Source organism: Podarcis filfolensis (assembly GCF_964270895.1).
Source record: "Podarcis filfolensis genome assembly, chromosome: 13".
Lineage (NCBI taxonomy): Eukaryota > Metazoa > Chordata > Lepidosauria > Squamata > Lacertidae > Podarcis > Podarcis filfolensis.
The window spans coordinates 31,648,880-31,675,720 of NC_139615.1; the positions used below are offsets into that span (position 1 = coordinate 31,648,880).

Genomic DNA, 26,841 nt, shown 5'->3' on the forward strand with positions numbered 1-26,841 from the left:
AGTGTGAGAATGAGATAATATTGTGTGTGTTTATACATAGATATATATTGAATTAATTGCTGGTTTTATATTTTAAATTTTGCTATTGTGCCTGAGGTTTGGGCTGTGGCCCATGAAATGTTGTGCCACTAGATGTCACTTTGTCTTTAACACTAATCCGTGTTATATAAAACCTGTACAGTCATACCTTGGTTTTCAAACAGCCTAGTTCTCAAACATTTTTGCTCCCAAACAATCGAAATCAATCCAGAAGTTTTCGAACATTCTTTTGGAAGCCGAATGTCCGATGGGGCTTCCATGGCTTCCGATTGGCTGCAGGAGCTTCCTGCAGCCAATCAGAAGCTGTGCTTGGGTTTTCCAATGTTTTGGAAGTTGAATGGACGGATTCTGTTCGACTTCCAAGGTACGACTGTACTTTAAATGCTTCATACTGCTTTATTATTGTTCCCCACTTTGCCTGCTTTCCCCAATATTTCTGCAATGTGCATTTTCTTTTTTTAAGAGCGTTAATGCTTGGTGTTTTTTTTCCTTGTGCTCCTGCCCCGCAGTTCCCACTGATTAGCGAGTTTGGAGAGGAGCGCATCTTCCCAGCCTACGACTCCAAGGAGGCCTCTCTTCTGAAAAGCGAGAAAGCCAACCTCCAGCAGCAGCTGAATCAATTCCAGCGTGAGGTGAGCAGGGCTTCCCGACATGCTTGGAAAGGATCTTTTAAAGAGCAAAAGCACTTGACTTGGCCATCTTGGCTCGTGGCTTTTTGTGTTATTGTCTGTAATAGGTAAGGCGTAGGGGACGATTGCCTCGTGGATTGCGGCACGTTGCTCAAGAACATGTGCCTGCAAATTTAGTTACTAAATTCCTTTTGCCAGCTTGGTACCCCAACGAAATCACAGGCAAGGGCACAGTACTATATTAAGAGCCGCAGAAAATACTGAAAGGCATACAGCAGTGACAACGATGTATTCATAAGACGAGGCAACTTTTTATTTCAAGTGTACGTTTCAACAGGGTTTACAAAGATCCATAATAGCACAAGAATCATATTAAAGAATGCTCTAAGCAGCTGGCAAATATCATTACACTTGGAAAATGTACGTCTCAGCAAGGCTTACAAAAAACCATTATTATTATTATTATTATTATTATTATTATTATTATTATTATTATTGATAATGCTCTAAGCAGCTGATGACAGGCTTCCGGATAGCATTCTGTTTGAGAAACTCTCCAGATGATAACACCTGAAGTTCTCACATATGGGAGGATTTCAGGAATGGCTGTCTCTCCAAAGAAGTTACTCTATTCCAATGCAAGGATCCAAAATTTTGGGCAGGGTTTTTTCTTTTTCATTTTTGGTGTTTGCCAGCTTGCTACCCCCCTCCTGCTGTGACCAGCTCCCCTCTCCCAAAACACGCAGAGAAGTGAAAAGAGCATAGCAGAGGTTGTGCTACTTGGGAAAGACCCCAGAGAGGACGAGCCTTAGAGTGTGGTGGGAAGGCAGGGACCTTTCAGTCCCCACAACTGCCTTCTTGGAGCAAGACCTACTGGGAAGAGCTTCTGGGATCACTAGGCCTGCGCTGTTTTGGTTTCTGGAATAAAGAGTTTCCTCTGACACCCGATTTTCCTTTGCTTGCTGAGCTACGCTTGACTCCAGCTCCTGACACTGGTGTGTGGAGGGACTCGCTGCCTCCCCACATCAGCGGCCCAGGAAGTCTTCCAACGCCAAAGGAATCATTATTTTAGTGGGGCAGCACCAGTCATGTGGAACTTCCTGCTGTTGATGTCCCTACCTTCACTGTACTGTTCTGGATGCTTGCTAAAAACCACTTCGTTTTCAGCAAGCCTGTTCCAACACATGACTCGGTTTTATTAGGCTTATCTTTGCTTTTGGTGTGGACAACTGAAGTTAAGACTGGGGGAAATGGGGAACTGAAATTGGCAGTTCTAAGCAACCTTCAGGTCCCAGGTAGCTTGGCCATACAACTCCTAAATGTGCTGCTATTTCTGCAGCTTCACAGAGAAGGAGTTTGCTGGAGTGTGTGTGTGTGTGAACCAGTGCTGAAGTGAGTAGTTCACACTACATATTTCCCTGTTTAGGGGGGGGGAGTGGACAAACTTTGCCCAATGCACCTCTTTAATTCCACTGCAGTTTCGTGGAAAAGGGGGGAGAACACACTTTACTGTTTCAGCTCCCAGAAATTCCATACCACAGAACAGTAGCAGCAAAGAACAGGCAGGAAGATAGGGTTTCACATGTCTCAAAGCACACCTTCAAACTAGGTGAGGCTGTCCTGGTTTGTTCGATCAGGTCCTTGCTTAATAAGCCACGATATGCATGAGCTGCGTACATGGAGATTCTCTGCAGCAGCTTTCCCCCCTCCCCACTTTTGCATGAGAGACTGAGCAAACCAGGACCCAGCTGTTAGCCATAGTTTCCCATTATGTGCAAACTCAGAAACTATGGTTAATGGCTTGCAAACTACAAATTACCCGCCGTTTTGCAGGGGCACAGAATGGGTTAATTTTTGGATCCTTGCTTGTTCAGCCACTTACACGAAGGGCGGAGCAACGTGGCTGAAAAAGGGTTGCTTGCAGCTGCACACTGCTCATTCATATTTGATGGACGCTCCTCAAATGACACATGTACCTGGCTCTAAATTCAGTGTGGCTTATTGCCCCTCCGACTCGTGCTTCAGGTGGGCTGCCTGCTTTGTTTTGTTTTCAACTACCTACACAGTTATCAGCTCAGCTGTTGGTTTGGCACCCACCCCCTCCCATCTATAGCCATATAAAAAAACCTAAATCTACTCTGAGAAAGGCTGTGTGAGCATGTGGCTTTATGATCGACACAAGGGCCAGCCTATCAGCTCTGTGCATTGTAGCCTTGCTCTCAGAAAGTTCGTTTCACGATTGATTCCCAGGGCTGGCAGGCCAGGTCTGTGCAGATCTGATCTGAGCCAGGTTGCCCGTGAGCTTAATCTGGGGCAGGAGATGGTAATGAATATCTAAAAAGGCAACGAGCGTGCTGTCGCCTTGTCTCCAGCCTTAGTGATCAGGCAGTTCCAGGATCATATGTTGCTTGCTGCTGCTGCTGAGCCATGATTTCCGCCTTTTTTCTTCCCCTCCACCCCCGCCCACCAGCTGCAGAAAAGCAAGGAGAGGGAAGAACAGCTGGGTGAGATGATCCAAGCCTATGAGAAGCTGTGTGTGGAGAAGACTGACCTTGAGTCGGAGCTGGGGCAGATGGTGGGTTTCATTTAGCATTCTGGCCGGATGCGAGGCATGCTGTAAGCCTCCTTTGCATGTACCTGTTTGCATGACGTGTCTGTAAAATGAGATGGGGCTCATGTTTTGTAGCTGTTCTGGCTTGCAGCACAGCTTTGCTGCTGCTGCTGCTGCACACTTCTGTTTTGAAACAAAGATTTGGAGAATCTGCAAGATGTCCAACCCGAGGAGTTCAGTTTCTGAACTTTTTCTCATTTCAGTTGTTCTGGCATCAGGTGGCAGGTTTCTTGGGCAGTAAGAAATACTTTTGCTTTGTCTGATTTTACGATAAGTTTTTAATTTGTGTTTTCCCTCTCCCCATAAAACAATCTGCCATGATTCTTAAGAATGGAGTGGTAGAAGACTGAAAAAATAAAAATGTTGACTTTGGGTCACATTAATCATCCATTTGGACTCGCCTCTTATGCTCCACTTACAGTCAGCCAGAGTTTGCTGGGAAGTTCTAGGAGAGGCATGGTCTTTTGACAGGAATGATCAGGGAATTTAGGAAGATAAGTTGCCTACCACTAAACCAGTGAGCCTATTGGGCTTGCCGACAGAGTGAGCTCCCGTTGTTCTGTCCCAGCTCCTGCCAACCTAGGAGTTCAAAAGCACGCCAGTGCAAGTAGATAAATAAGTATCGCTGTGGTGAGAAGGTAAACGGCGTTTCCATGCGCTTTGGTTTCCATCACGGTGTCCCGTTGCGCCAGAAGCGGTTTAGTCATGCTGGCCACATGAGCCGGAAAGCTGCCTGTGGACAAATGCCAGCCCCTTCAACCTGAAAGCGAGATGAGCGCTGCAACCCCATAGTCGCCTTTGACTTAACCGTCCAGGGGTCCTTTACCTTTTACATACACTGGCAGTGGTGCTGCAGGGTACCAGATGAGGAGTCTCTTTCAGCTCTACTTGGAGAAGCTGGGGATTGAACCTGCGACCTTCTGCATCCAGTTCAGATGCTCTGCCACCGAGCTACAGGCCTTGCAGTAGATTTGTCCTGAAAGAAGGCATAAACCGTATTTTCCCATGTATAAGACTAGGTTTTTTCCCTAAAAAATGATGTCAAAAATTACAGGGCTTCTTATACACGGATAGAGCCGAGGGTGGACTGGCGATTGGTTGTTGCCCCCAAAATAGTGGGTGTCTTATACACGGGGGCGTCTTATAGACAGAAAAATACGGTACATTTTTGAAACAGATTTTCAGCTTCTGCAAGTAAGTCCTTATGCAGTGCTTGAGCTTCTGGCTATTGTTGCTTCCAAGCACAAAAACAAACAAACACCTAATTTCCTTAGCCTCACAGCAATTTGTTATTTGTGAAAGTGCTCTAGCAAAGGGCATAACAGTTTCCCTTCCTGGGTCAGAATCATCTAACTTCTGGAAGCTCACTAGTAGGTGAGGTAGCCATCCCGGGTTATTTGTCCTATCGTGTATTGATCAAGGCAAACTGCCTCTGGATAAGGAAGTCCAATCCGTGTTTGCCATTCTTGGCTAATACCCAGGAAGGTGTCTAGTTTAAAAGGCTCTCTACAGTAGTAAAGGTTAAGAAGACAAAAGGGCAGAATAGGGAGGGGAAATTGAAAATTGAAGCTTGCTTTTAAAAAGTGAGCAAGAAGAATAATAATAGGAAAATGAGGCTTGAGAACTAGAGTCAGGGTAAAACAAAAAGTGAATCTTGTTTAACAGCATAAATGGAGAAGAAAGAGACAGAGGAGGCAAGCAGGTAGAATAGCAAGATAAAAGAATTAGCCCCCCCCCTTTGATCTGATCAGCTAAGCTGTGGGAGAGCCAGTTAGTTGGCTCAGGGTGCCAAAAGGAAGGAGAAGCTGATGGCGATCAAAGCAGAATTGGGTGTGAAGATTTCAGAGCCAGGAGGATGGGAAATTGGCCTCAAAATCGGGAGCTGTCTAATCTTTTTCATCAATTGGCTTAGTGGCAGCTCATTGTCAAGACTTCTGTGCACCAAAGTTAAAGACGCCTTCTTCTTCTTTGTCGTCTTTGTCTTCTTCTTTTTCTCTTTCTCCATTCCGGCCTTATTCCTCTACAGAGAGCTCTGGTTGAGACACATCTGAATCGTATCCGAAGCTTAGAGCAGCAGTTGAGGCAGAGAGATGGCAGCTCGTTCCAGAATCTCAACTCTCAGCTGCAAAATCAAGAAGTCCAGTATCTGTCGCTTCATGGGAGCCATGGTGATTTAAAAATAATAATAATTCTAGTCTGGCAATTCCCCGTCCCTTGTAGTCACCTCTGTACTCTTCCCAGTTCTGAAATTTGACAGGACATTTGTGTCTTATATTGCCTGAATTAGGAGGGAGGGTTGAAAATTTAATTCTGAAGGAAGGCTGATGATGTGGTGTGTCTACTTACTAAGATCATGGACTCGGGATGTCTCAGACTCAGATTTCACCTCAGCCATGAATTGACCAGCTTGCTTTAGGCTGAATTTTGTTTCTCAGCCGCAGCTGCTCATATGCAAAATGGGTAATAAACAGCCATAATTAAGGTCACGGTGTTTTATTTCCAGGGTAGGCTTTTAAATTTCGTTTGTCAGAACTGAACCACTCAACTGCAGCTTGTCTCAGAGTTACTAAGGCCTGAGAGTCCTCCAGAAGTACAACTCCTGTTGGCATCAGCCACCATAATTGGTGGTCAAGGATGATGGGAGTTGTAGTCCCAAGGACATTGTGATGTTGGCTACCCCTGGTTTAATTGACCGGTTGATTTGATTCATCAGTTCAGGAACATTTAAATTGAATAAACAGGTGCCCCCAAGTAATCAGGCAGCCAGTTAAGAATTTGTCAAACATTCAGATAGGAAGCATCATCTTAAAAGAGGGGTTCCTTTTCTCCCCTCAGTGTGAATGGAAATGTTCTTGCTACGATTTTGCTCATCTATGACTATCAGGCCTTAGACAAAAGGAGGCTGGCTGCGGTTGAGGGGTCTAGTTCAAGAAAACCAGAGGCAGTTGACATAGATGAAGCCAAGCTAGTGGTCAACTTCTGGATGGAGGGCAGACCAGGTCCAATGTGTTGCTCACACTGAGGAGCTGACTTGGATGTGAGGGCTTGATGTGGCCTGGTGGGTCTCCATTGACCTCAGAAGTCAGCTGATCACAGGGTGCCCTTAACTACAGAGGTCCAAATCTACCTCCAGAATGCTCTTGTTAATTGAGGTTTGCTAGGCCCTGTTGCTTTAGAGTTTTTAGGAGGCTAGTAAAATCATGGCTGTTTAAAAAGGCCTTTTGCTTAATTTATTTTTAAAGTTATTTTAATTTTTTGACTGCTGCCCCCAGCTATTGTGAATTATTATTATGTCAATGTGGTGACCTTTTTATTTTTTGGTTTGTTAGCTGCCTTGGGTTCCTTTTGTAAGTAGGGCAGGATATAAAATTGTCCAAATAAATGATCGGTACGTTGGCCCCTTACACATTGCGTCATCTAAAAACGGCATAAGTGTACTTTTTTTGTCTCATGGTGACTGTTTTCACTCCTATGCTAATTGACACAGGTTTAATTGATTAATTTATATTCCTTGGCTTAGCTAAGAGTCTTAATAAGAATACAAGGATTCCTACTGTAAAGAATAGTCATGTACGTGCCTACCTGGAAGTAAATCCCATTGAACTTGCTTTTGAGTAGTCATACACAGGATTTTGCTTTCAAAACAATATACGTTAAGTGTTTTGAACACTTAAAATGTGCTTTATAAATGAAAAGTGTCAATATTAATAAATATTCAAGAAAGGTGGACTTCCGTGAATGTGGATGGGGAATTGTGTGAGCCAATGATTGTTTTGCACACAGTTCCCTTCCTGGATCAAAGTGCTAGGACTGTCTGTTTGTAGGCGTAAACACACACAATAAAACTAGATTCCCACTGATTAACTATTTCTAATCAGAGATAAGTGGCTGGATGAATTGCAGACTGCAGTAGCTAGTCCCAGAGTGTCCTGCGGTACATTTCCAGGGGCCTGGAAAAACAGTCAATGCATTTACGCCCAGAGGCAAGAACCTAATTAATCAGGCCGGCATAATCTAGTTTGTCGATTCTCTGTGTGTGTGTGTGTGTTTGTGTAAATGGGGGATTTATTTGTTTTGAGACACAGGCTTTGTTTCTGCCCAGTAGATGGCACTGTGATTCTTGTTTCTTCGTACATGAAATAGCCTCGGTTTTCAAAAGGTTGCAGAATAAACTTTAGCACCCCCCCCCAGTAGAGTTTTAAAATGAATTTCCCACGGTTGGCCAAGGTTGCAAGGTAGTGGTTTTTTGTGTGTGTGTGAGAGAGAAAAATTAATTAAAAAATTAGCGAAGAAATAAAAACACAGGAAGGAGAAAGAAATGAAGGAGGAGGACGTATCTTCCAGCAGATGCAATGACCATCAGCACATCAACATTTAAGTTGATATAAGCCATCCCAATTCCCGGAATATTATTATGTATCTATTATTATGATGTATTATTTATTGCATTTATATTCCACCTTTTTCTCCAAGGAGTTCAAGGTCACATAATAATAATAATAATAATAATAATAATAATAATACGTTTTATTTATACCCCACCCTCCCCAGCCAAGACCAGGCTCAGGGCGGCTAACACTCAATATAAAAACAAATTGATTTAAATACAACTTAAAAACAAGATTAAAATACAACATTAAAACATTGAAACATTAAAATACAGCTTCATTTCAATGGAAAACTCAAATCAAAAACTTTTTTGGGGATGAAAACATCAAGTCTTCACCAAGGCTAACTATCCAGACTGGTCCTACATGGACCAGAAAAAAGGCAGGGAAGTCCCCAAATAGGATTTCCGTCACAGGAGGAGAAAGGGGGGGAAAGGACATGGTTCTCCGCCTCCTCAGTTAATCCTCACAGCAACCCTGTGAGGTAGGTTAGGCTGAGAAGCAGGGACTCGCTACCAGCATCACCCAGTGAGCTTCATGGTCAAGTGCCTGTTTTTTATGGGAGGTGTTTTTCAAGAATATGATGCCACAGAACATTTTAACACGTGTCAATTTTTTAAAAAAAAATGTCGCTCAAGACTTCCTGCAACTCCTGCTGTGAGGAATTGTCAACGAAATGGCCACTTGTGGCAGCTACGTTTGACCACTTTGCAGCCATGTGGAAATATTACTCACCTAAGCTTAAACCTCTTGGCATTAAGGGGGGGAAAAGATTTATAGCCATTGCAGAACAGTTTAAATACCTAATTTGTTTTTCCCAAGGGACAGTCAAAGCCAGACTCATTTTTCTCAGCATGGCACAGCTTTATTTTTATTTTATTTTTTAAAAAAAATACAAATAAAATAGTCTTTGCAAGACCACCCCAATCCCAGAATACGCATTTGGAGCAATGTCTTTAAAAGAATGAACAGGCCAGGCATTCATAACTGGAAATGAGCTCATTTTTCCTCATTGTAACAATATTGGGCAAGGATAACACAATGATTTTACCTGTATTTCTTGCTACTAAGATTAATTAGTGATGCTGCGGCTTTCATTAAGGTTTGTTTATTCATTTGCACTATTTGTATGCTGCCCTATAAGGTCTCTGAGCGTCCTAAAATAAACTCAAAAACAGGGGAAAAACAAATTAAATACAAAATAAAACATGAACCAATCAAAAGCTATGTAAATATAACAAAGACAAACCTCACTGCACTCCCTAAAGTTAAAACGCAGATTTAATAATTATAATACTAATACTAATAGTACTACTAATAATTTGTTATTTATACTCTGCCCATCTGGCTGGGTTTCCCCATCCACTCTAGGCAGCTCCCAACAGAATATTAATAATAAGAATAAAAAAGCGACAAAAATCAAAACAGGGCTGCCTTCAGATGTCTTCTAAAAGTCAAATAGTTGTTTATTTCCTTGACATCTGATGGGAGAGCATTCCACAGGGCAGGTGCCACTACTGAGAAGGCCCTCTGCCTGGTTTCCTGTAACCTCACTTCCCATAGGGAGGGACCGCCAGAAGGCCCTCGGAGCTGGACCTCAGTGTCCGGGCTGAACGATGGGGGTTGAGACGCTCCTTCAGGTATACTGGAGCGGTACAGGTGGTCTAAGCTCTTTAAAAGCCCCGGCTGAACAGAAAAGTCTCCCCTTGACCCTAGCAAGAGAACAAAGATGGCACTAGGAGAGTCTTCCCAGGAACACAGCTCCATAACTGGGGTGCCACTCCTGAAAAAAAGCAGTCGCCCACTTCTGTTCATTTGATGGGGCCGCTCAGCTGGGCTTCTGAAGAGGCAGGTACGAGAGAGTAGCAGGGTACACATACTATAATAGGGTTTTTACTTATTACTTGCGTTGAGAACTTTCCAAACGGCAGTAGCTTCGCCCTAGAAACCTGCCCACCCCTCTGCTACACTTTCCCCATTAACTTATTTCCTCCCGCATCACCCACCCAACCCTTGCCTGCCTCTCGTGTTTCCTAGTGCTGGATTGCTCGATGAACTGGCAGAGCCCCAGGGGCCTCGAACAGGTGGAGGGGCTGGAGGTGCAGAGGCTGGAAGTAGAGCTGGAGGAGACGAGGCAGGAAGTCCAGAATTCACAACACCGGGAAGAGCAGCTGAAGGCTGAGTGCGAGAGACTGCAGGCAGAGGTGAAGCAGCTGCAAGAGACGCGGGCTCAGGTAAATTTAAAGCCGGTTGGGAGAATGCAATGCGGTGGGGATATTTGTTGTTGTTGTTGTTTAGTCATTTAGTCGTGTCCGACTCTTTGTAACCCCATGGACCAGAGCACGCCAGGCACTCCTGTCTTCCACTGCCTCCCGCAGTTTGGTCAAACTCATGCTGGTACCTTCGAGAACACTATCCAACCATCTCGTCCTCTGTCGTCCCCTTCTCCTTGTGCCTTCCATCTTCCCCAACATCAGGGTCTTTTCCAGGGAGTCTTCTCTTCTCATGAGGTGGCCAAAGTATTGGAGCCTCAGCTTCAGGATCTGTCCTTCCAGTGAGCACTCAGGGCTGATTTCCTTCAGAATGGATAGGTTTGATCTTCTTGCAGTCCATGGGACTCTCAAGAATCTCCTCCAGCACCATAATTCAAAAGCACCAGTTCTTCGGCGATCAGCCTTCTTTATGGTCCAGCTCTCACCTCCATACATCACTAGGTGTGGATATAAAGGGTGCAAATTCTAGAATGGCCTCCGCGGCTCTGGAGCTGCTTATTCACATGGGAGACTGTGGCAAACTAAGGAACAAAAACGTATTTTGAAATATATACAAGGTGTGACCATAAAGTTTGATGAACGGTCCTGGAAATCGGACAGCGAGAAATATTCGAACATATAATCGGCATCGGAAACCCACGAAATGCTCACAGTTGTGTACGGAGATGAAGCTGTAACTGGAAAGACAGTGTGCGAGTGGTTTAAGCGTTTCCGTGAAGGGCGGCAAACCATCGAAGATGACCCTCAGTCTGGCAGACCGTCGACGAGCAGAATGGCGGCAAATGTTGACAGAGTTCGTGAGTTATTGATGCGGAATCGGCGTTTGACCGTCCAAATGGTGGCAGAAGAATTGCATATTCCACATGAAATCGTTACTGTGTTGTCCCATCCTCCATATTCTCCCGATCTGGCCCCACCAGATTTCTTTCTTTTTCCAAAACTGAAATCTGCACTGAAATGGCACAGATTTTCTAACATTTCACACGTCCAAGCTGCTGTGACGAGGGAACTGAAAGCAGTACAAAAAGAGGACTTCTCCAGAAGTTTCCAACAGTTCTATGAACGTTGTCAACGGTGCATTGTATCAGAGGAGGGCCTACTTTGAAGGCCTGTAAGGCATGTATGTTCGAATATTTCTCGCTGTCCGATTTTTGTGAACGTTCACCGAATTTTCTGGTCACACCTTGTTATTCCTGAAGTTGAGGTTGATAGCGCACCTAGCTTTTTAAAAACGGACAGTCTTCGGGAGCATGTATACTAAAGGCCTAGGCTTGTGTACAGACCATACGTTTAAAGCACATTTCCCTCCGCTCCTCATTGACTCCTGGGAACTGAAGTGCGTTAAGGATGCTTGCAATGGTCGCTCTGAGGGATCAGCTACAGTTCCTGGGGTTCTTTAGGGAGAAATATGCTTTAAGTGTGTGATCTGTACACAGCTTCCAAACATCTTGGATGTTTGGGGCTCCTGGAAAATCTCAGAGATGGTGGCTTTGTGAGGGGTGAAATCTCTGTGGGAAATTTTCAAGCCCTCATAGAACCAGAGAGTCCAGAGTGCTGTGGGAACGTTGAGACCAGATGACTTGGTTTAAGTCCATAGCACAGGTGTGGTTTTGTCATGGGCTGCGAGACCTGTGACATCAGAAGCTTACCTTTACACCTTTCAGTTAATATGCAGCTAGCTTGTGATAAAGATCAGTTCACACCAACATAGTATATGGTGTATATTTTGTACATATTGCTGAGAATGCAGGGTTTGGGTTTCAAGAATGAAAACAGTTGCCCTGGCTACAAAACAACAATAACAACAATGAGCTATAAAGGAATAGAGATAGAGTTTCATTTTACAGAGTCCAGAAATACAGATCAGTGACAGTTTTATATTGCCACTCGCACAGATATGTGTGTCAACATGAAAGCAGGATGTTGTTAAACTTAATAAAAATTATTGCTGTTGCTAAAATAATATATGATTCCTGGATTGATTGCACAGTACTCATTCGAGACAAGTGGCCTGGTAAAAGTACAGCTGCTTCCGTTTAGTAGGCTTTGCTATTTTCTCAAGAACTGATGCATAGTATGTCTATTCTGAGATACCTGCAAGTGAATGTATGGTGTGGGAGATGATACTGCAGGTGTTGCTGGACTACAACTCCCAGCATCCCTGTCCCTTAGCTGTGCTGGCTGGGGCTGATGGGAGTTGGAGTTCAACTACATCTGGAGAGCCACAAGCTACCTTTCTGTGGTGTGCTGTGACAAGAACAAGGCAGATTGCTGAGAAAGGGAGATGAAACCAACACTGTATGTAATATGAGGGGAGTCAGACTAAGTATGGATTTATAAAGCCCATAGCTTCACCCTGGCCAAGGACAAATTTAGATTAAAAAATGTGAAGAAGATTACTGACAGTTAAATTATGCAGTAACCTAGGATTTCCCAAACTGGGGTCTCCAGCCATTCTCGGACTACAATTCCCATCAGCCCTGACCACCAAGCTAAGGATGATGGGAGTTGTAGTCCAAAAACAGCTTTGTGAAACCCTGGGCTGCTGCATGATTTAACTGTCAATAAATCTTTTCAGTGCATCCTGGCTCATGTAGTCTGAAAACCCACACTCTGGCTCTGCTTGCTTTTATACACTTCCTATAGTGCAATTTTTTCATCATCATCTAAGCCATCTTTGCATTATTATTGTGAGACGCTTTTGGGGGCCTTATGATGAACCGGCCAGATTAAGATGACTTTTAACAAATAAATACACTTTGCCTAATATATTCCAGTTGCAGAACTTCCAGTCAAGGGGCTCCTCTGTTTGGATTATTATTATGGAAGTGTGAGGTTGCGCTTGCTTCTTTCTACTCTCCCACCCTTTTATAACAGGGCTTGTCTTAATGTTTCCTAGGACCTTGCAACGAGTCAGTCGGAGAGGGACATGGCATGGGTGAAGAAAGTTGGAGATGACCAGTAAGTGTCAATTCATATCAATGGGTGTTTTAAGTTTGGTGGGGTTGAATTCCTTGGGCCCCTCCAGACGCCTATTCTGTTGCAGCTGTATGCTGCAGCAACACACTCCAGTCACAATAATAGTGCATTCGCGGTGAATTTGTTTTGCTATGTGAGTTGTTCTGTGATGCTTTCCCAATGGAAAGTCCTTGGGAGCCAATACCTGACCCAGCTAACCTGCCTTGAACTTGCTCATCAACAGTTAGCACTTGGAAAGCAAACTGAGCAGCCGCAAAGCTGGTCATAGTCCTTCCCACTATGGAGAGATGTATTGAATTTCAATTGAAATGGCAGTATTGATTGCCAAATGCGCTTCTATGCGTATAAATTAGTACATGTATACGCAAAACTGTCTCGTCTTTTCGGCGGTATATTTTGTTTCAGGGATAGTATGGATAAGTGACCGCCCTACTTGCACCTCGCCACAAGAGCTTTTCAATAAGGAGCCAGCTGTGTGCTTAAATATATGTGTTTCTAATATTGTATATTAGAAATATTGTATATTGGTCCTCACCCTGCACTCAGCTGTCCCTTGTGGCTCCTAGAGGCTGTCAGCATGCGACAGCAACCACCCAGGAAACGGCTTTGACTAACTGGCTAAACCAGGTGAGGGTAGCCAATGGGTCTCAAGCCCTTGTTGAGGTGGGGCTTCCCCTGCATGCGAAGACAGGCTCTGGCGTATTGAGCAGATGAGATCAATAGTGGGTCCAATGGCCTGGAAGGTGGTTTCTCCACTTGCTGCAAGTGAGGGGCAGATGGGGCTCATCAAACTGGGAAGGTAGCCCATCTAGGAGAAGGAAAACTCTGATCCTAAACCTCCACTGCCTTGTGGGATATCTTTGGGAGCAAAAAAGGCTACGTAATCCAGAGTGGAGTCCCTAAGATGGTTGGATGGCGCCTTGAATGCCTCCTTCCAGCAACTCCTTCAAGCAGGCAGGTGCCAAAAGTATTGCTCTGCTTTCCTTTGGGGCAGATCAGTGAGGCCAAGAAGGGAGTCTTGTTGTCTGGGCAGCCCAGGACTTCCATATGCACTTGTGCCCAGGGGCAGTCACTTTGGTGCTGCTAATGCAGTGGTGTGACTTCACCCCCAGAGGTGCACTCCATTGTCTCTCAAGCCAGATGGATGCCAACAACAAGACGGTATATAAAATCATAAGGATGTCATCATGCTGCAGTTCACTTGGCCACAGGCAGGTGGCACTGTGAACTATAGTTTGGCAAGCTGCTGGGCCATCCAGGGGGTGGGGAGAGGTCCAAAGGATGGAGGTGTGGAGAGGCAAGTGGCCCAGGTGGGACAAGGGATGTATAGCGAGATCGGAGGGTTGTTGTTGTTGTTTTGGCGACCTATAAAGGGAGAGGAGGGGTGTTGGCAAGCAGTAGTGTAACCCCTAGCATGTATATATTTAGAAAGTTTTTATCCTATCTTTCTGCTTGACAGTAAGCCTCCAAGATGGCTGAGAATAAATTCATACATAATAATTTTTTTGTGTATGGCAGTGATCACAGATGAAGGCCGGTTATGGGGGGGGGGGCAGGAAGGGAATGAGGATGTAAAATAACAGCTCCCCAGGCCATAGTCTCTGGATTTAATGGTCTGACAGCAGGAGGCTCTCTTTATATAGTGATGTGCCTTACTTTGCTTGATGCAAAAGATGGGAAACCATTCCTGCTCTATTGGGTCCCTTCCCTCTGAGGGTCCGGCTCCGAGGGCCTTCTGGTGGTTCCCTCACTGCGAAAAGTGAGGTTACAGGGAACCAGGCAGAGGGCCTTCTCTTCAGTGGTGCACGCCCTGTGGAACGTCCTCCCTCCGATGTCAAGGGAATAAACAACTACCTGACTTTTAGAAGACATCTGAAGGCAGCCTTGTTTAGGGAAGTTTTTTATGTTCGATGTTTTATCGTGTTTTTAATATTCTGTTGGGAGCCCCCCAGAGTGGCTGGGGAAACCCAGCCAGATGGGCGGGCTATAAATAATAAATTATTATTATTATTATGCCTCTCTCTCTGTTGAATGGGGCACTGGGCATCAATGGTGAGATTGTGCTGGAGACAGAACACATGGTAATGTGTGCATGGACTAACACAGAGCAATCCCTCTGGAAATCTGGACAAGTTGCAATATTGTTGGAAATAATGCCCCACCCCACCCCCGACATTAGATTCTCCCTTTTGTGGCTAGAGAACCAAGCAAAATGGAAACCCATATAGAGGGAAGAAGAGCCCGCTTTTTTAAATTAAGTATACATTTTAGCAGCTCTCATGGCAAACGTTTGGTGGTGGAAGAAGTTTGGGGAGATGTGAGGGTTTTGGCTTTTGCTTTCTTGAAAAAAAACACACAAAAAATCTGGCATTTCGATTTGCGTGTTCTTTTTAATTAATTGAGGTTTGAGGGAGGAGGAGGGGGAGAGGGGTTGCAGAAAGGGGGTGTGAAGTGTGAATTAAAAATGTGTCAAAAGGAGTCGATGTGACACCTACCTCCGCTCTTTATTTGTGCTGAGTGAGAAAAGAGGCCTCTGAGCCATAGATCTGTTTGAACTCTGCAAGGAGGCACAGAAGGAGAAAGGGGACCATGGTTCTGAATGAACAGTAAGTGTATTGCTTCCACTGATCACCTCCTCTGTAAAACAAGAACTGCTTAGTCACCGCCCTGACTCAGCTGAAATCCAGCCAAGACTATTGTCTGGTGGCTAAGAATTATTTTTTATTCTCCCCTCTTCCGGTCATTTCCCTTTACTGGGTCTCGCAGCAGCAGGTTGCGGTTCATCTCCCTCCTAAGGTTCCCTTGGTGCGTTAGCATTTGTGACATCCAGCATATTAACAGGAGCATTAATGGGCTGGGAACGCTGTTTTTGAGCTTGCCGTTTCAAATTCGTGACTCTGTCCCCCCTCAACATAGCAGTTTAAGAGCGCATCCTGGTAGCTTTTACCTCACCCCCCCCTGCAAATCGCTAACAAGAGGAGGTTGGGGGTCCATTTTTTCAGTGCACTGCTTCTCTTTCCCTCTCCCCAGAAAAAGAACCGAGTGTCAAGAGATGTGGCAAGAAAGCTAGAGTGGCAGCTTTGTTTGCTGCAGAGTGGTAATGAGGGTGGCCTTATTATAATGATGTGAGAGGGCAAGGGCTCAGGGGGATCTTTTGTGTGTGTGTGTGTGTGTGTGTGTGTGTGTGTGAGAGAGAGAGAGAGAGAGAGAGAGAGAGAGAGAGAGAGATGATGGGAAGGCCCAGGGCCGGATTTAGGTTTGATGAGGCCCTAACTCCTTGGGTAGGCAAACTAAGGTCCGGGGGCCAGATCCGGCCCAATCACCTTCTAAATCCAGCCCATGGATGGTCTGGGAATCAGCATGTTTTTACATGAGTAGAATGTGTCCTTTTATTTAAAATGTATCTCTGGGTTATTTGTGGGGCATAGGAATTCGTTCATTCCCCCCCAATATAGTCCGGCCCCCCACAAGGTCTGAGGGACAGTGGACCAGCCCCCTGCTGAAAATGTTTGCTGACCCCTGCCCCAACCTACTGAAGGTAATGCGGCCCTTTATATGTCCAGCTGTCATTTGTCAACAACAAATTGTCGCTGTTTTTTGTGTTGAATATATGTTATATGGTAATTTATGGACCTAATAGGCCATTTGCCACTGTTGCTGTATGTTTTTGATCTTATATTTTGGAAATGTACATCCAGTTTTTTTTCCTTTAGGCCCTAAGCTATAGCTTGTTTAGCTTATACATAAATCCGGCACTGGGAAGGCCATAGGAACATAGTGAAAAAGGACCCGAGGGGCAAGGATGAAGAAGAGGGAGCAAGGGAAAGGGATGGTGTTGGGAAGACACTGGTGTCCTCTGTTCATACTGGCCCTCCTACCTTGCCTGCATCAAATTCCACATCTAATAAATGTAAGAAGAGTGCGTATAATTAGCTGGTTGTTTTGGGTAAATGCTGAAAGTGCTTCACTTGCGCTCTTAGCTCGGTACAGTTGTCTGAGGCGATGCAGAATTTGCACAGCTGCCTTTGTATCTATGGAATCCATTCCCACAAGAGGTAGTGATGCCCATCCCCTTTAAAAGAGACTTAGACAAATTCCTGGGGAATAAGGCTGTGTCAGTGGCTACTCGTCACAATGGCCACGCTCCGCCTTCACATTCAGAGGCGGGATGCCTGTGAATACCAGTCGCCAGGGATTACAAGTGAGGAGAGTGCCGTTGTGCTGAGGTCCTGGCTTGCGGCCTTCCCATAGGTGTCTGGTTGGCCACTGTAGGAATAGGATGCTGGACTAGATGGGCCTTTGGCCTGATCCTGCAGCAGCTATTCTTATGTTCTTAATTAGGTTTATTCTGTTTGCGGGGGAGGGCGCCAGGAACAAGGAGCAAAATGAAGCGGAGAGAACAATTTGTCACCCAGTGCGCTGTTGAAAAAAGATTTGAACGGGGGACTTCCAGCACATGGCACGCATGTTTAACAGCCTTGATAAGACCATTGATGTCTGGTATAACCTCATCTCCCTTGCATTGATTTCTTTTCTCCCTCCCCACTCCCAATTATTTGTTGAACTTCTCCAGTGACTAAAGCATTAATATAACTGATGGGAAATCTTTTGAGACAACTGCCACAACCTTCTTCAAAAAGGGATGGGGCCTTCAAATTAAACCTGAGGCAGTCTGAAACAGCATAAGAAGTCTTAAACTTTGCCTCACTGCAAACTGCTGTTCTGGCAGGATGTCATTTCTTCCATTACAGTGGTACCTCAGGTTACATACGCTTCAGGTTACATACGCTTCAGGTTACAGACTCCACTAACCCAAAAATAGTGCTTCAGGTTAAGAACTTTGCTTCAGGATGAGAACAGAAATCGTGCTCCGGCAGCGCAGCAGGAGCAGGAGGCCCCTTTAGCTAAAGTGGTGCTTCAGGTTAAGAACAGTTTCAGGTTAAGTACAGACCTCCAGAACGAATTAAGTACCTAACCTGAGGTACCACGGTACAGATGCTGTTTTGTAACAGCCCGAATGCTGTTTTGTAAGGCACCTGAATGAAATCTCAGTTCTTTCCAAATTCTTGGTTTAGCTTGTGAAGGAAAACTAGGAGGACTCAGCAGGCAGCAACTGCATACCGATAAATTTGTATATGCCCCATTTCACTGTGAACCGTGAAAGATTCTACTTTTCAGGGAAGAGGTGCTTTGACTGACAAATATCTCAGAGACATGGCAAGTGCACAGACCAAACAATGCTTGCCCACTTCCCCTTTCCCCTCTGCGTTTACTATAGTTGCATCCAAATATAGAAGAAGCTGAGCAGAACATTTGTTCAAGGTCTTCATTATTTCCCCCTGTTCTTTTATTTGTGCCCCTGACGAGCACCTGAAACCACACAGCAGATCAGTTGCAATTAATTTTTGTCACAGGAATTTATTGTTGTTGTCGCTTAACGCTTATAAAGCACCTCAAAATTTCCATGCATCATACATGAATGCAAAAGATGAGCTGGTCCCTGCCTGCATGTTCGCAATCTGGATACAAGATACCAGAGGTGCCAACTTGAAAAAAATATTGGGGGGGGGGAGCTAGGTAGGTCCCACCCCACATAATTGATCGCATGATGTGCTGCACACACACTATTCAAATGGCAATGCCCATCAACTTTGGTGGGGTCTGGCCCCCTCAAATATTTTATTGAGGGATCCCAAAGACCCCTCGGCCCCTAGGAGTTGCCTCCTGTGCAAGATACAAAAGGAAAAAGAATGAGGAAGGAAGAGGGAAGCAAGCACTCGAGTGAGCAGGTGCCCCTTCACCGACTGGTGGAGAAATCCCCAGGGCAGTTTACAAAATTAAATTTCAATAAAAAGCATAAAAAACTACACACACTACAGAATCAAAGCAGCAGGATCTTAAAAGAGCAGTGTAAGAACATGGATCTGAAAACTTTTTGGGGGCAAGCTTTTACATTTGAAAAATGTAAAAACATTGACCAAACATAAAGTGTTGTCTTCCAAGACATAAATACAACCCCCCCCCCCATAAAGATAAAAGCAGTTTAGATGGAAAGGCCTGATAAAATAACAGGTCTTTCCCTGCTGCTGAAATGACATCAGTGTACGTGCCAGATGAGCCTTCCTGTGGAAGATTTTCTACATTGGGGGCATCATAAGTGTGAAAGTCCTTTCCCTGGGAACTGCCACATGACGGGAGAATTCAGAGCTTCTGATCCCATGGATCACTGAGAGAACCACAGGATCACTTTTAGCATTCTTAAGACAGCTTTCAGTTTGCCCAGTTTTAAGTTCAGCTCAGTAGCTGATTCCTTAACTTATACAGTGGTACCTCGGGTTAAGAACTTAATTCGTTCTGGAGGTCCGTTCTTAACCTGAAACTGTTCTTAACCTGAAGCACCACTTTAGCTAATGGGGCCTCCCGCTGCCACCGCGCCACCAGAGCACGATTTCTGTTCTCATCTTGAAGCAGAGTTCTTAACCTGAGGTACTATTTCTGGGTTAGCGGAGTCTGTAACCTGAAGCGTCTGTAACCCGAGGTACCACTGTACTGGGAGAATTTGACATTGTTATAGGTTTTGTCTCTTCCTCCTTCCCCCCTTTGAACCTGAAAAAACCCAAAAGAATCCTCCTGTCAGCCTTGGCTTGAGCCAAGTTGCATTTCATGTTTTGTGTCTGGGTTTTCATCTTATTTGTTTGCTTTTATCGATTGCCGGCACATCAGGTTGGGCCTTGTTCAGATCGCTCGCAAGGTGCGAGAGGATCCTTGACAACTGTGTATGCCGTGCAAATGGAGAGAAGACAATGGCTTTTCATAAAACCAGATCAAATGTGCCACATTGTGTGTAGCAGGAGGGGGGGCAGGGGGCAGGGGGGAAGTCAAGTAGGCAGAGCTGAGCTGTGGACAGATAGAGAATGACACCGTGTGGAGGGGCTAATGTGGAAGTGTTGGAGTGCAGATGGCAGAGAGGAGCTAGAGGGTTCTGTTCCCCTTTGTTTCTGTTTTCACAATAAAAGAAAGAGCAATCCGTTTGGAGATCCATTGACTTAATGGAGATTTGCACAAAGAAGACAGCTGCGGGGTTCATATATATATATATATATATATATATATATATATGCGCAACTTAGGGGAAATGAGGTCACTTGCTGAATTTTGTATTGCTGTAAGAACTAGATCCATCAGTTGTATACGTATAAAAAAAATGGGAACCCAGTGGTCTGTCTAGAGCTGAACGTCCCAACACTAGCAAGTCCACTAGGAAGAGGGTTGCTTTTGAGACAGTGGATCAACAGAACATGGCCCCAGAATCTGTTTTCCATGCCACGGGGAACAGCCAGGGAATTCCAGTGCTGCCCCTGAGCATCTGCCGCCTGACGACGTCGACCCACTTTGCCAAATGGTAGGGCCGGGCCTGGGCAACGTCTGCTATCAGTCTCCCTGGAGTTGATGATGCCTTCAGTACTGGAGGGAGGCCGCTAGGGAGGTCCCAATATCGACAAGCTGAACATGCTGTTTTGACCTCTGTGTACTTTATTCTGGCTTCCTATTTATAACTCTGTGTTCCAAATGCCCATTTTCATGCAAACTTTGCTGTCTCTTCCACCTGCCTGCCTCTTGGTTCAGGCACTGCAGCTCCCGAAGCATGCAGCTGCTGCGGTTAACTTTTCTTCGGTTCATCCTATTACAAATGGCCTCCGGGGCGCAGTTGTGGTCTTTCCTTTCATTTCCAAATGTGCAAGTTGGGCAGCTGCTTAGTACTTAGTTGCGTTCCTTCCAAAACTTGTCTTTCATCTCCATCCATCCCTATAACCATGCCTCCATCCAATTTATACTTCTGAGAATTGAATCGTTATTTCAGGGGTCCCCCCACCTCAACCTGGCATTAACTACAACAACACAAGTAAAGAAAAAAGTAAGGAAGGGGTATGTGAGGCTGGAACGCTGGACTCTTGGTCACATAGATGAGCTGATACTTGCCCATAATTTGACGTGGACAAATGCACATGGCATGTCCCCACAGTGCCATGTTATTTAGTCCATGTAGGCATCGTAAGATTGGCAGCAGTGCCAGTCCTTGAGAGGAAGGAGCGACCAGCGCTTGCAGCTTTCTTGTAATTGCCTTTCTTGTAAATGCAGTTCCGTTTTTTGTAAACTCTGCTTTTCCATTGCTTGGCAATACGGAGCGCGCAATTTAATTCTAAAAAGTTTTTTTCTCTTTCCTTTGGTCTTTTAAACTTCCTGAACTAGTCACTTCTCCCCAAAACCTTAGCCACAGAAAGGCGGAGGGAACTGTAGGTTTTTAATCACGTTCTCGTTCGTTCATTATCTCCCCCCCCCCCCTCCTTTCCTTTCATTTCTCTCTTATTTGAAAATGAAAGCTCCAAGTGGAGAGGGACGGTGGGAAGGAGAGGCTTATCCCACATACCTGAAATTCACTCTTGGGTCATGCTAGCTGTGCCAGCTTTTGCCAAAATGCCCACATAGCTTTTTCATGCACTAGAGTTGTAAGGGGTGGGTGAGGGCAAACTGGCCTCCCACCCTGGCACGAGGTGGCTCAGACTCGCAGCAGGAAATCAGCAGGGGCATCTAAGCATAGTCGAAAAAGTGAGCGGCAGTTTGTTTATTCAATTTTTAATCTATAGTATCCCAAGGATTTGGGGTGAGTAGCAGTAGGTTTAAAAAGAGAAAGGGGCTTACAAAAATTAAAGCCAGAACTCTTGGATTATCATATCCAGAAAAGATAAGAAAAAAACAATATATCTTATGCCAGAAGATTCTTTGAGCAGCTTTGCCCTTTTCCAGGAAGCCTAAGTGAGTCACAATTCCTCTCTCTTTTGCATCTCTGGGGGGTGGAATCTGATTGTGTTTTTATCATGCGCTTGCTTGCTTTGCTTTTAACATTTTTATCGTCGGCTAGCTTGTGAGGACTTACCCTAAAAGGCGCAGCCAAACTAGGAGCAGAGGAAGCTGTCCTGTGCTGAGTCGGACCCATGGGCCCATTTAGCGAAGAAGAAGAAGAAGAAGAAGAAGAAGAAGAAGAAGAAGAAGAAGAAGAAGAAGGAGAAGTAGTAGTTTGGATTTGATATCCCGCTTTATCACTACCCTAAGGAGTCTCAAGGGATGCAGGCGGCGCTGTGGGTTAAAACAGAGCCTAGGACTTGCCGATCAGGAGGTCGGTGGTTCGAATCCCCGTGACGGGGTGAGCTCCTGTTGCTCGGTCCCTGCTCCTGCCAACCTAGCAGTTTGAAAGCACGTCAAAGTGCAAGTAGATAAATAGGTACCGCTCTGGCGGGAAGGTAAACGGCGTTTCCGTGCGCTGCTCTGGTTCGCCAGAAGCAGCTTAGTCATGCTGGCCACGTGACCCGGAAGCTGTACGCCGGCTTCCTCAGCCAATAAAGCGAGATGAGCGCCGCAACCCCAGAGTCGGCCACGACTGGACCTAATGGTCAGGGGTCCCTTTACCTTTTTAAGGAGTCTCAAAGCAGCTAACAATCTCCTTAGTCTACACTGGCTGGCAGCAGTTCCTCAGGGTTCAGGCAGGGTCCTTTCCCCATCCTACCTGGACATGGCGGGGCCTGAACCATGAACCCTCCAGCATTCAAGGCCGATGTTCTGCCACCAAAAGCTACAGCCCTACCGCTGCCGATTGCTAAAAGAACAAAACCAGCAGCGATAGTGATGATGTTGGAAGTGCGAAATAGTGCATTCCTGTGGCTGAAAGGCCAGACAACTTCTTCACCAGCCCCTTGAGCACCGTGGGGCATGATATGCTGGGAAATAGCCCCCGCAGGTGCCTCATTGAAATGAATGGGGACTGTGCAAGAGCCACCTGTTAATTTCAGAGGGGCTTTCGCAGGTGAATTTTGCGGTGGTTTGAGACCCTGTGGGGCTAAATCTATCTCCTTCCGACGCCTGCGATGGCTTTCTTTGATGGGCACGCAAATTCCCCCCTTCACACATTCCCTGGGAACTATCAGAAAAGGAAACATGACTCATATGCGCTTCCTCTACGAGCTTTTGGGTTTCATAGTCCAAAGGGCACTAGGGACCACTGTTGAAGGGCAACCGCTAAAACCCATCATAGTCCTCCTACGTTGGCTATGCATGGACAATAAACTGAAGGTGGGGGATCTGTGGCCCTCAATCACACGCTGTTGGGCTAGACATGGATTCCAATAATATCTCGAGGGCCCCAGGTTCTCCATCCCTCCATGCTTTAAAAAGGATGTGTGCTTGCTTGAGGTTGTGACACGAACTGCAGCACATTTTTTTCCCTTACAAAAATACCATATACCGAGATCGGCACGTGCAAATTTTATGCAGAGCTGTATCCCCCTTTTGTCCTCTGTTTTGGCAATGCGTAAGGAGCCACCCTACCGGCATAGATTATAGATTGGTCTGATTTCAAGCTGAAAAGAGCCTCCTTTGTTTCATAGGAGGACAGAAGAAAATAGTCTTACAGCACCTTTAAAGACTAGCAGATTTATTGTGGTGCAAACATTCACGACATGCATGAAGTTTTACCCTTCAGTGACTCCAGGGTTTCCCAAACTTGGGTCTCCAGCTGTTTTCGGACTACACTCTCCATCATCCCTGACCACTGGTCCTGCTAGCTAGGGATCATGGGAGTTGTAGTCCAAGCAGCAGCTGGGAAACCCTGAGTATGTATATAGACTAGAGAGAGATGGTAAATTCTGGGGCCAAACGTGGACTCTACTCCACAGTAGCCTGTAGTGCAATAAATGGGTTAGTCTTCAAGGTGCCGGAGAACATTTTTGTGCATTCTTGCTGTAGCAGACTAAAAGGCCTACCCCTCTGGCTTTCATCTCCTCCCTCCACCACCCCCCTCCATCCATAGAAGCACGTTTGAATTTTGCAACCACATTTTGCTGACCTCGCCCTCTTGTGGAAAGCGAGACACAACAAGGCCACATAAACTGCTGCTGGGCAATATCTCATCTGCCCTCCGTTGCAGTTGGGGAGGTGGGTGGTGAAGCTTTGACTGAATGCCTGGAGCCTGGCTGCTGAGGTCGGAGGAAAGAATAGGTTCTTGCAAGCTTATTGTTACGATAGAGGCTTCACCGGAACTTCGTTCCAGAGCAGCAGCAGCTCAGCCCTGGAAGATGTGAAAAATATGAGTTTGCTCTTGAGAGTGCGTGGGGGGACTTTCCCGTAGCCGCTCACCCACTCTGAACGACCGCAGCCGCCTTCCTCATAATGCCAGCTTGGCAGATGGCAAGGTGCCCAAGACAGAAGGTGAGATGGCTTGTTTATTTAATTTTTCACACTTTACATCCTACCGTTCCTTCAGGGAGATCAAGGTGTTATACACAGGTCTCCTCTTTCATTTTATCCACACAACAACCCTGCGCGGGAGACTGCCCATGCCTTGAGCCTCATGGCCGAGTGGGGATTTGAACTCTGGTCTCCCCCCCCCCCCGGCACTGAGGCAGTCTGTGCTTGCTTAGGGTGGGGTGAGGGGGCTAAGGAAAGGCCCTCTGCCCATGCTCAGAGGCATTGTTTCATTTCTGCTCCACATGCCCCAGACTTGAGGTCTTGCTTTGGAAAGAAGTTCTGAGGAGCCACCTCCGATAACAAGATTACCTGCTCATTTTGGCTACCTTAAATCACCAGTCCTAAACTTTGCCAAAATTCATAATCTGGGCTTTCTTGTGTTGTTGCTGCTCCTCATCTTCCAAATGCACACTAGTCTATTTTTCGGGTCAAAAGCACCTTCCCTGTCCCCACTCCCGTTAGTTAATACAGTGGTACCTCAGGTTACATACGCTTCAGGTTACATACGCTTCAGGTTACAGACTCTGCTAACCCACAAATAGTGCTTCAGGTTAAGAACTTTGCTTCAGGATGAGAACAGAAATTGTGCTCCGGCGGCGCGGGAGCAGCAGGAGGCCCCATTAGCTAAAGTGGTGCTTCAGGTTAAGAACAGTTTCAGGTTAAGAACGGACCTCCGGAACGAATTAAGTACTTAACCTGAGGTACCACTGTATGCAGTATGTAAGCAAGCACCGACAATCTTTAAAATAAAACAAGAAGCAGTGGGAGTATCTGTGGCTGGTAGCCCCGTGCATTTTCTTGTATAGTTTTAAAATTTATTTTAAGGGGTGGTATGTTAGTTCTGCCCGGCCATTTCCTCTCCCCACACAGCTCTGCTCTCCTGCCCACTGAGCCACGCCGAGATGGTAGATAATGCTGTGGTTTCGTGCTTTTTCTCATTTGGTTGTGCGGCGGGCCTGTTTACGAGGCTCGCTCCTCGCTCCTTCCACCCGCAGTGGCTATAGATTTAGGCTCCCCCCTCCCCAGCCACATTGAAACCACACACACAATCCTGTGTTCCATTGCACTGCCGGCGGGGTGGGATGGAGGGGCTTGAGGAAGGAGCCAAGCAGTGGTGGGAGGGGAGAATATCTTGCAATTCATTTGCAAAGACGGGGGAACGCCTTGAAATATACAGTGCAACACGCTCACCATTTCTTGCAGATATAATATATACATGCTCAGTATAAAAGACCAAGCAGTAGGGATAAATTCAGTTCAGCTTGTATCTAAAAGCAAGCTTGCTTAATTTGCACGCTTCCATACAATACACAAACACACTGAAACACCTTTGAAATTTTACACTTCTGTGCAGGGCTTTTTTTTTTCCTTCCAGGGGGAAGTCACCGCAATTTTGCAGTGCAGTTCTCCAGCCAAATTAATGTGTGCAAAAATGCATATCCTGGGTTGAAGTGTGTGTGTTTGTGTGTGTATATATATGATTTTCTAATAGCACATTGTGAGACCTGCATGTACGGTATATAAATAATCCACAGCAAATATACTTTATCCACGTTTGATTGATTTGGCACAGTTATCCAACTTCTGCCAGCAATGAGAAGGGGCAAGGTACTTTGCAGATTAGGATAAACCTACCTAGACTCTTGGTGGAGCCATATGGTCTATAAACTTGTTTCTGGAAAACAAAAACCCTGAAAAGTAAGATTCTCTCATGCTACTAGATTCTGAGGTTACGTGGTGCATGAGTACCGTTGCTTTTGGTGGCTTGTTTTGGTCCTGTTGTTTACATATGTGCTACCTCCTCTCGAGAGTGTGGGCGATTGTTGAGATCAGGTTAATGGAAATAACGCGAAATGCACAAAATAGTTGTTTTTTTAAAAAGCAAAAACCACTGAAAAAACATTCCTCAAAATGGAATGCTTGAACATTATTTTTTTAAAAAAATAAAGGCTGATGTTTTTAAAGTTTAGAAGGTTTTGATTTACAAAAAAAAAAAAAAAAGTTCCATCAAGCTGAAACTGGCAAATTTCTCACACTTTGGCACCATTTATTGTATTGATAGCAACCCTGAAAGAGGAATGCAGAAACTGGAAATGTTTGTTTATTTATTTTATTTTATTATTTTATTTATTTTATTTCTATACCGCCCTATACCCGAAGGTCTTGGGGTGGTTCACATAAAATAGCAAGTACATAAAATCAAAACAAAACCAACAACCCAATAAAAAAAAACCAAAAGATCCAGCATTTTTAAAAAAGTATAATATACTTCTTAATTGTATTTCAGTTCAACAATTACTTTGATAAAATACATATTTTGTTATGTGCAAATGGCTTTCTGTTAGGTCCATAAATTACCATATAGCGTATATACAACAACAAAAAACAGCGACAATTTGTCGTTGACAAAAGACAGCTGGACATATAAAGGGCCCCATTACCTTCAGTAGCTTAGGGCCTCATCTAACCTAAATCCAGCCCTGGGAGGGAAGGGAGGGATCTGGTGTGAAACTTTAAAATTGAAAGTCTACAAACCGAACTAAAAAGAAAGGGAGACTGCAGTATTTCTTTTTACGTTTGGAGTGCTGAAATTTTTATATCATTATGTGCTGGGGCTCCTATAT

At 45.2% G+C, this 26,841-nt stretch overlaps 1 protein-coding gene across 2 annotated transcripts in view; it reads left to right on the forward strand.

Annotated features, from left to right (window-relative positions):
* Window positions 1–26,841, forward strand: part of TBKBP1 (TBK1 binding protein 1) — a 57,563-nt gene that overhangs the window by 14,397 nt on the left and 16,325 nt on the right. For both annotated transcript variants that reach the window (XR_014541011.1, XM_083583028.1), the window contains exons 3-7: window positions 549–671; window positions 3,139–3,243; window positions 5,306–5,447; window positions 9,705–9,901; window positions 12,840–12,901. Coding sequence is in view for 1 of the 2 variants with exons in the window: in XM_083583028.1 (XP_083439154.1) it covers window positions 549–671; window positions 3,139–3,243; window positions 5,306–5,447; window positions 9,705–9,901; window positions 12,840–12,901 (629 nt within the window). In the remaining variant the exon portion in view is untranslated. The remainder of the gene's footprint in view (window positions 1–548; window positions 672–3,138; window positions 3,244–5,305; window positions 5,448–9,704; window positions 9,902–12,839; window positions 12,902–26,841) is intronic.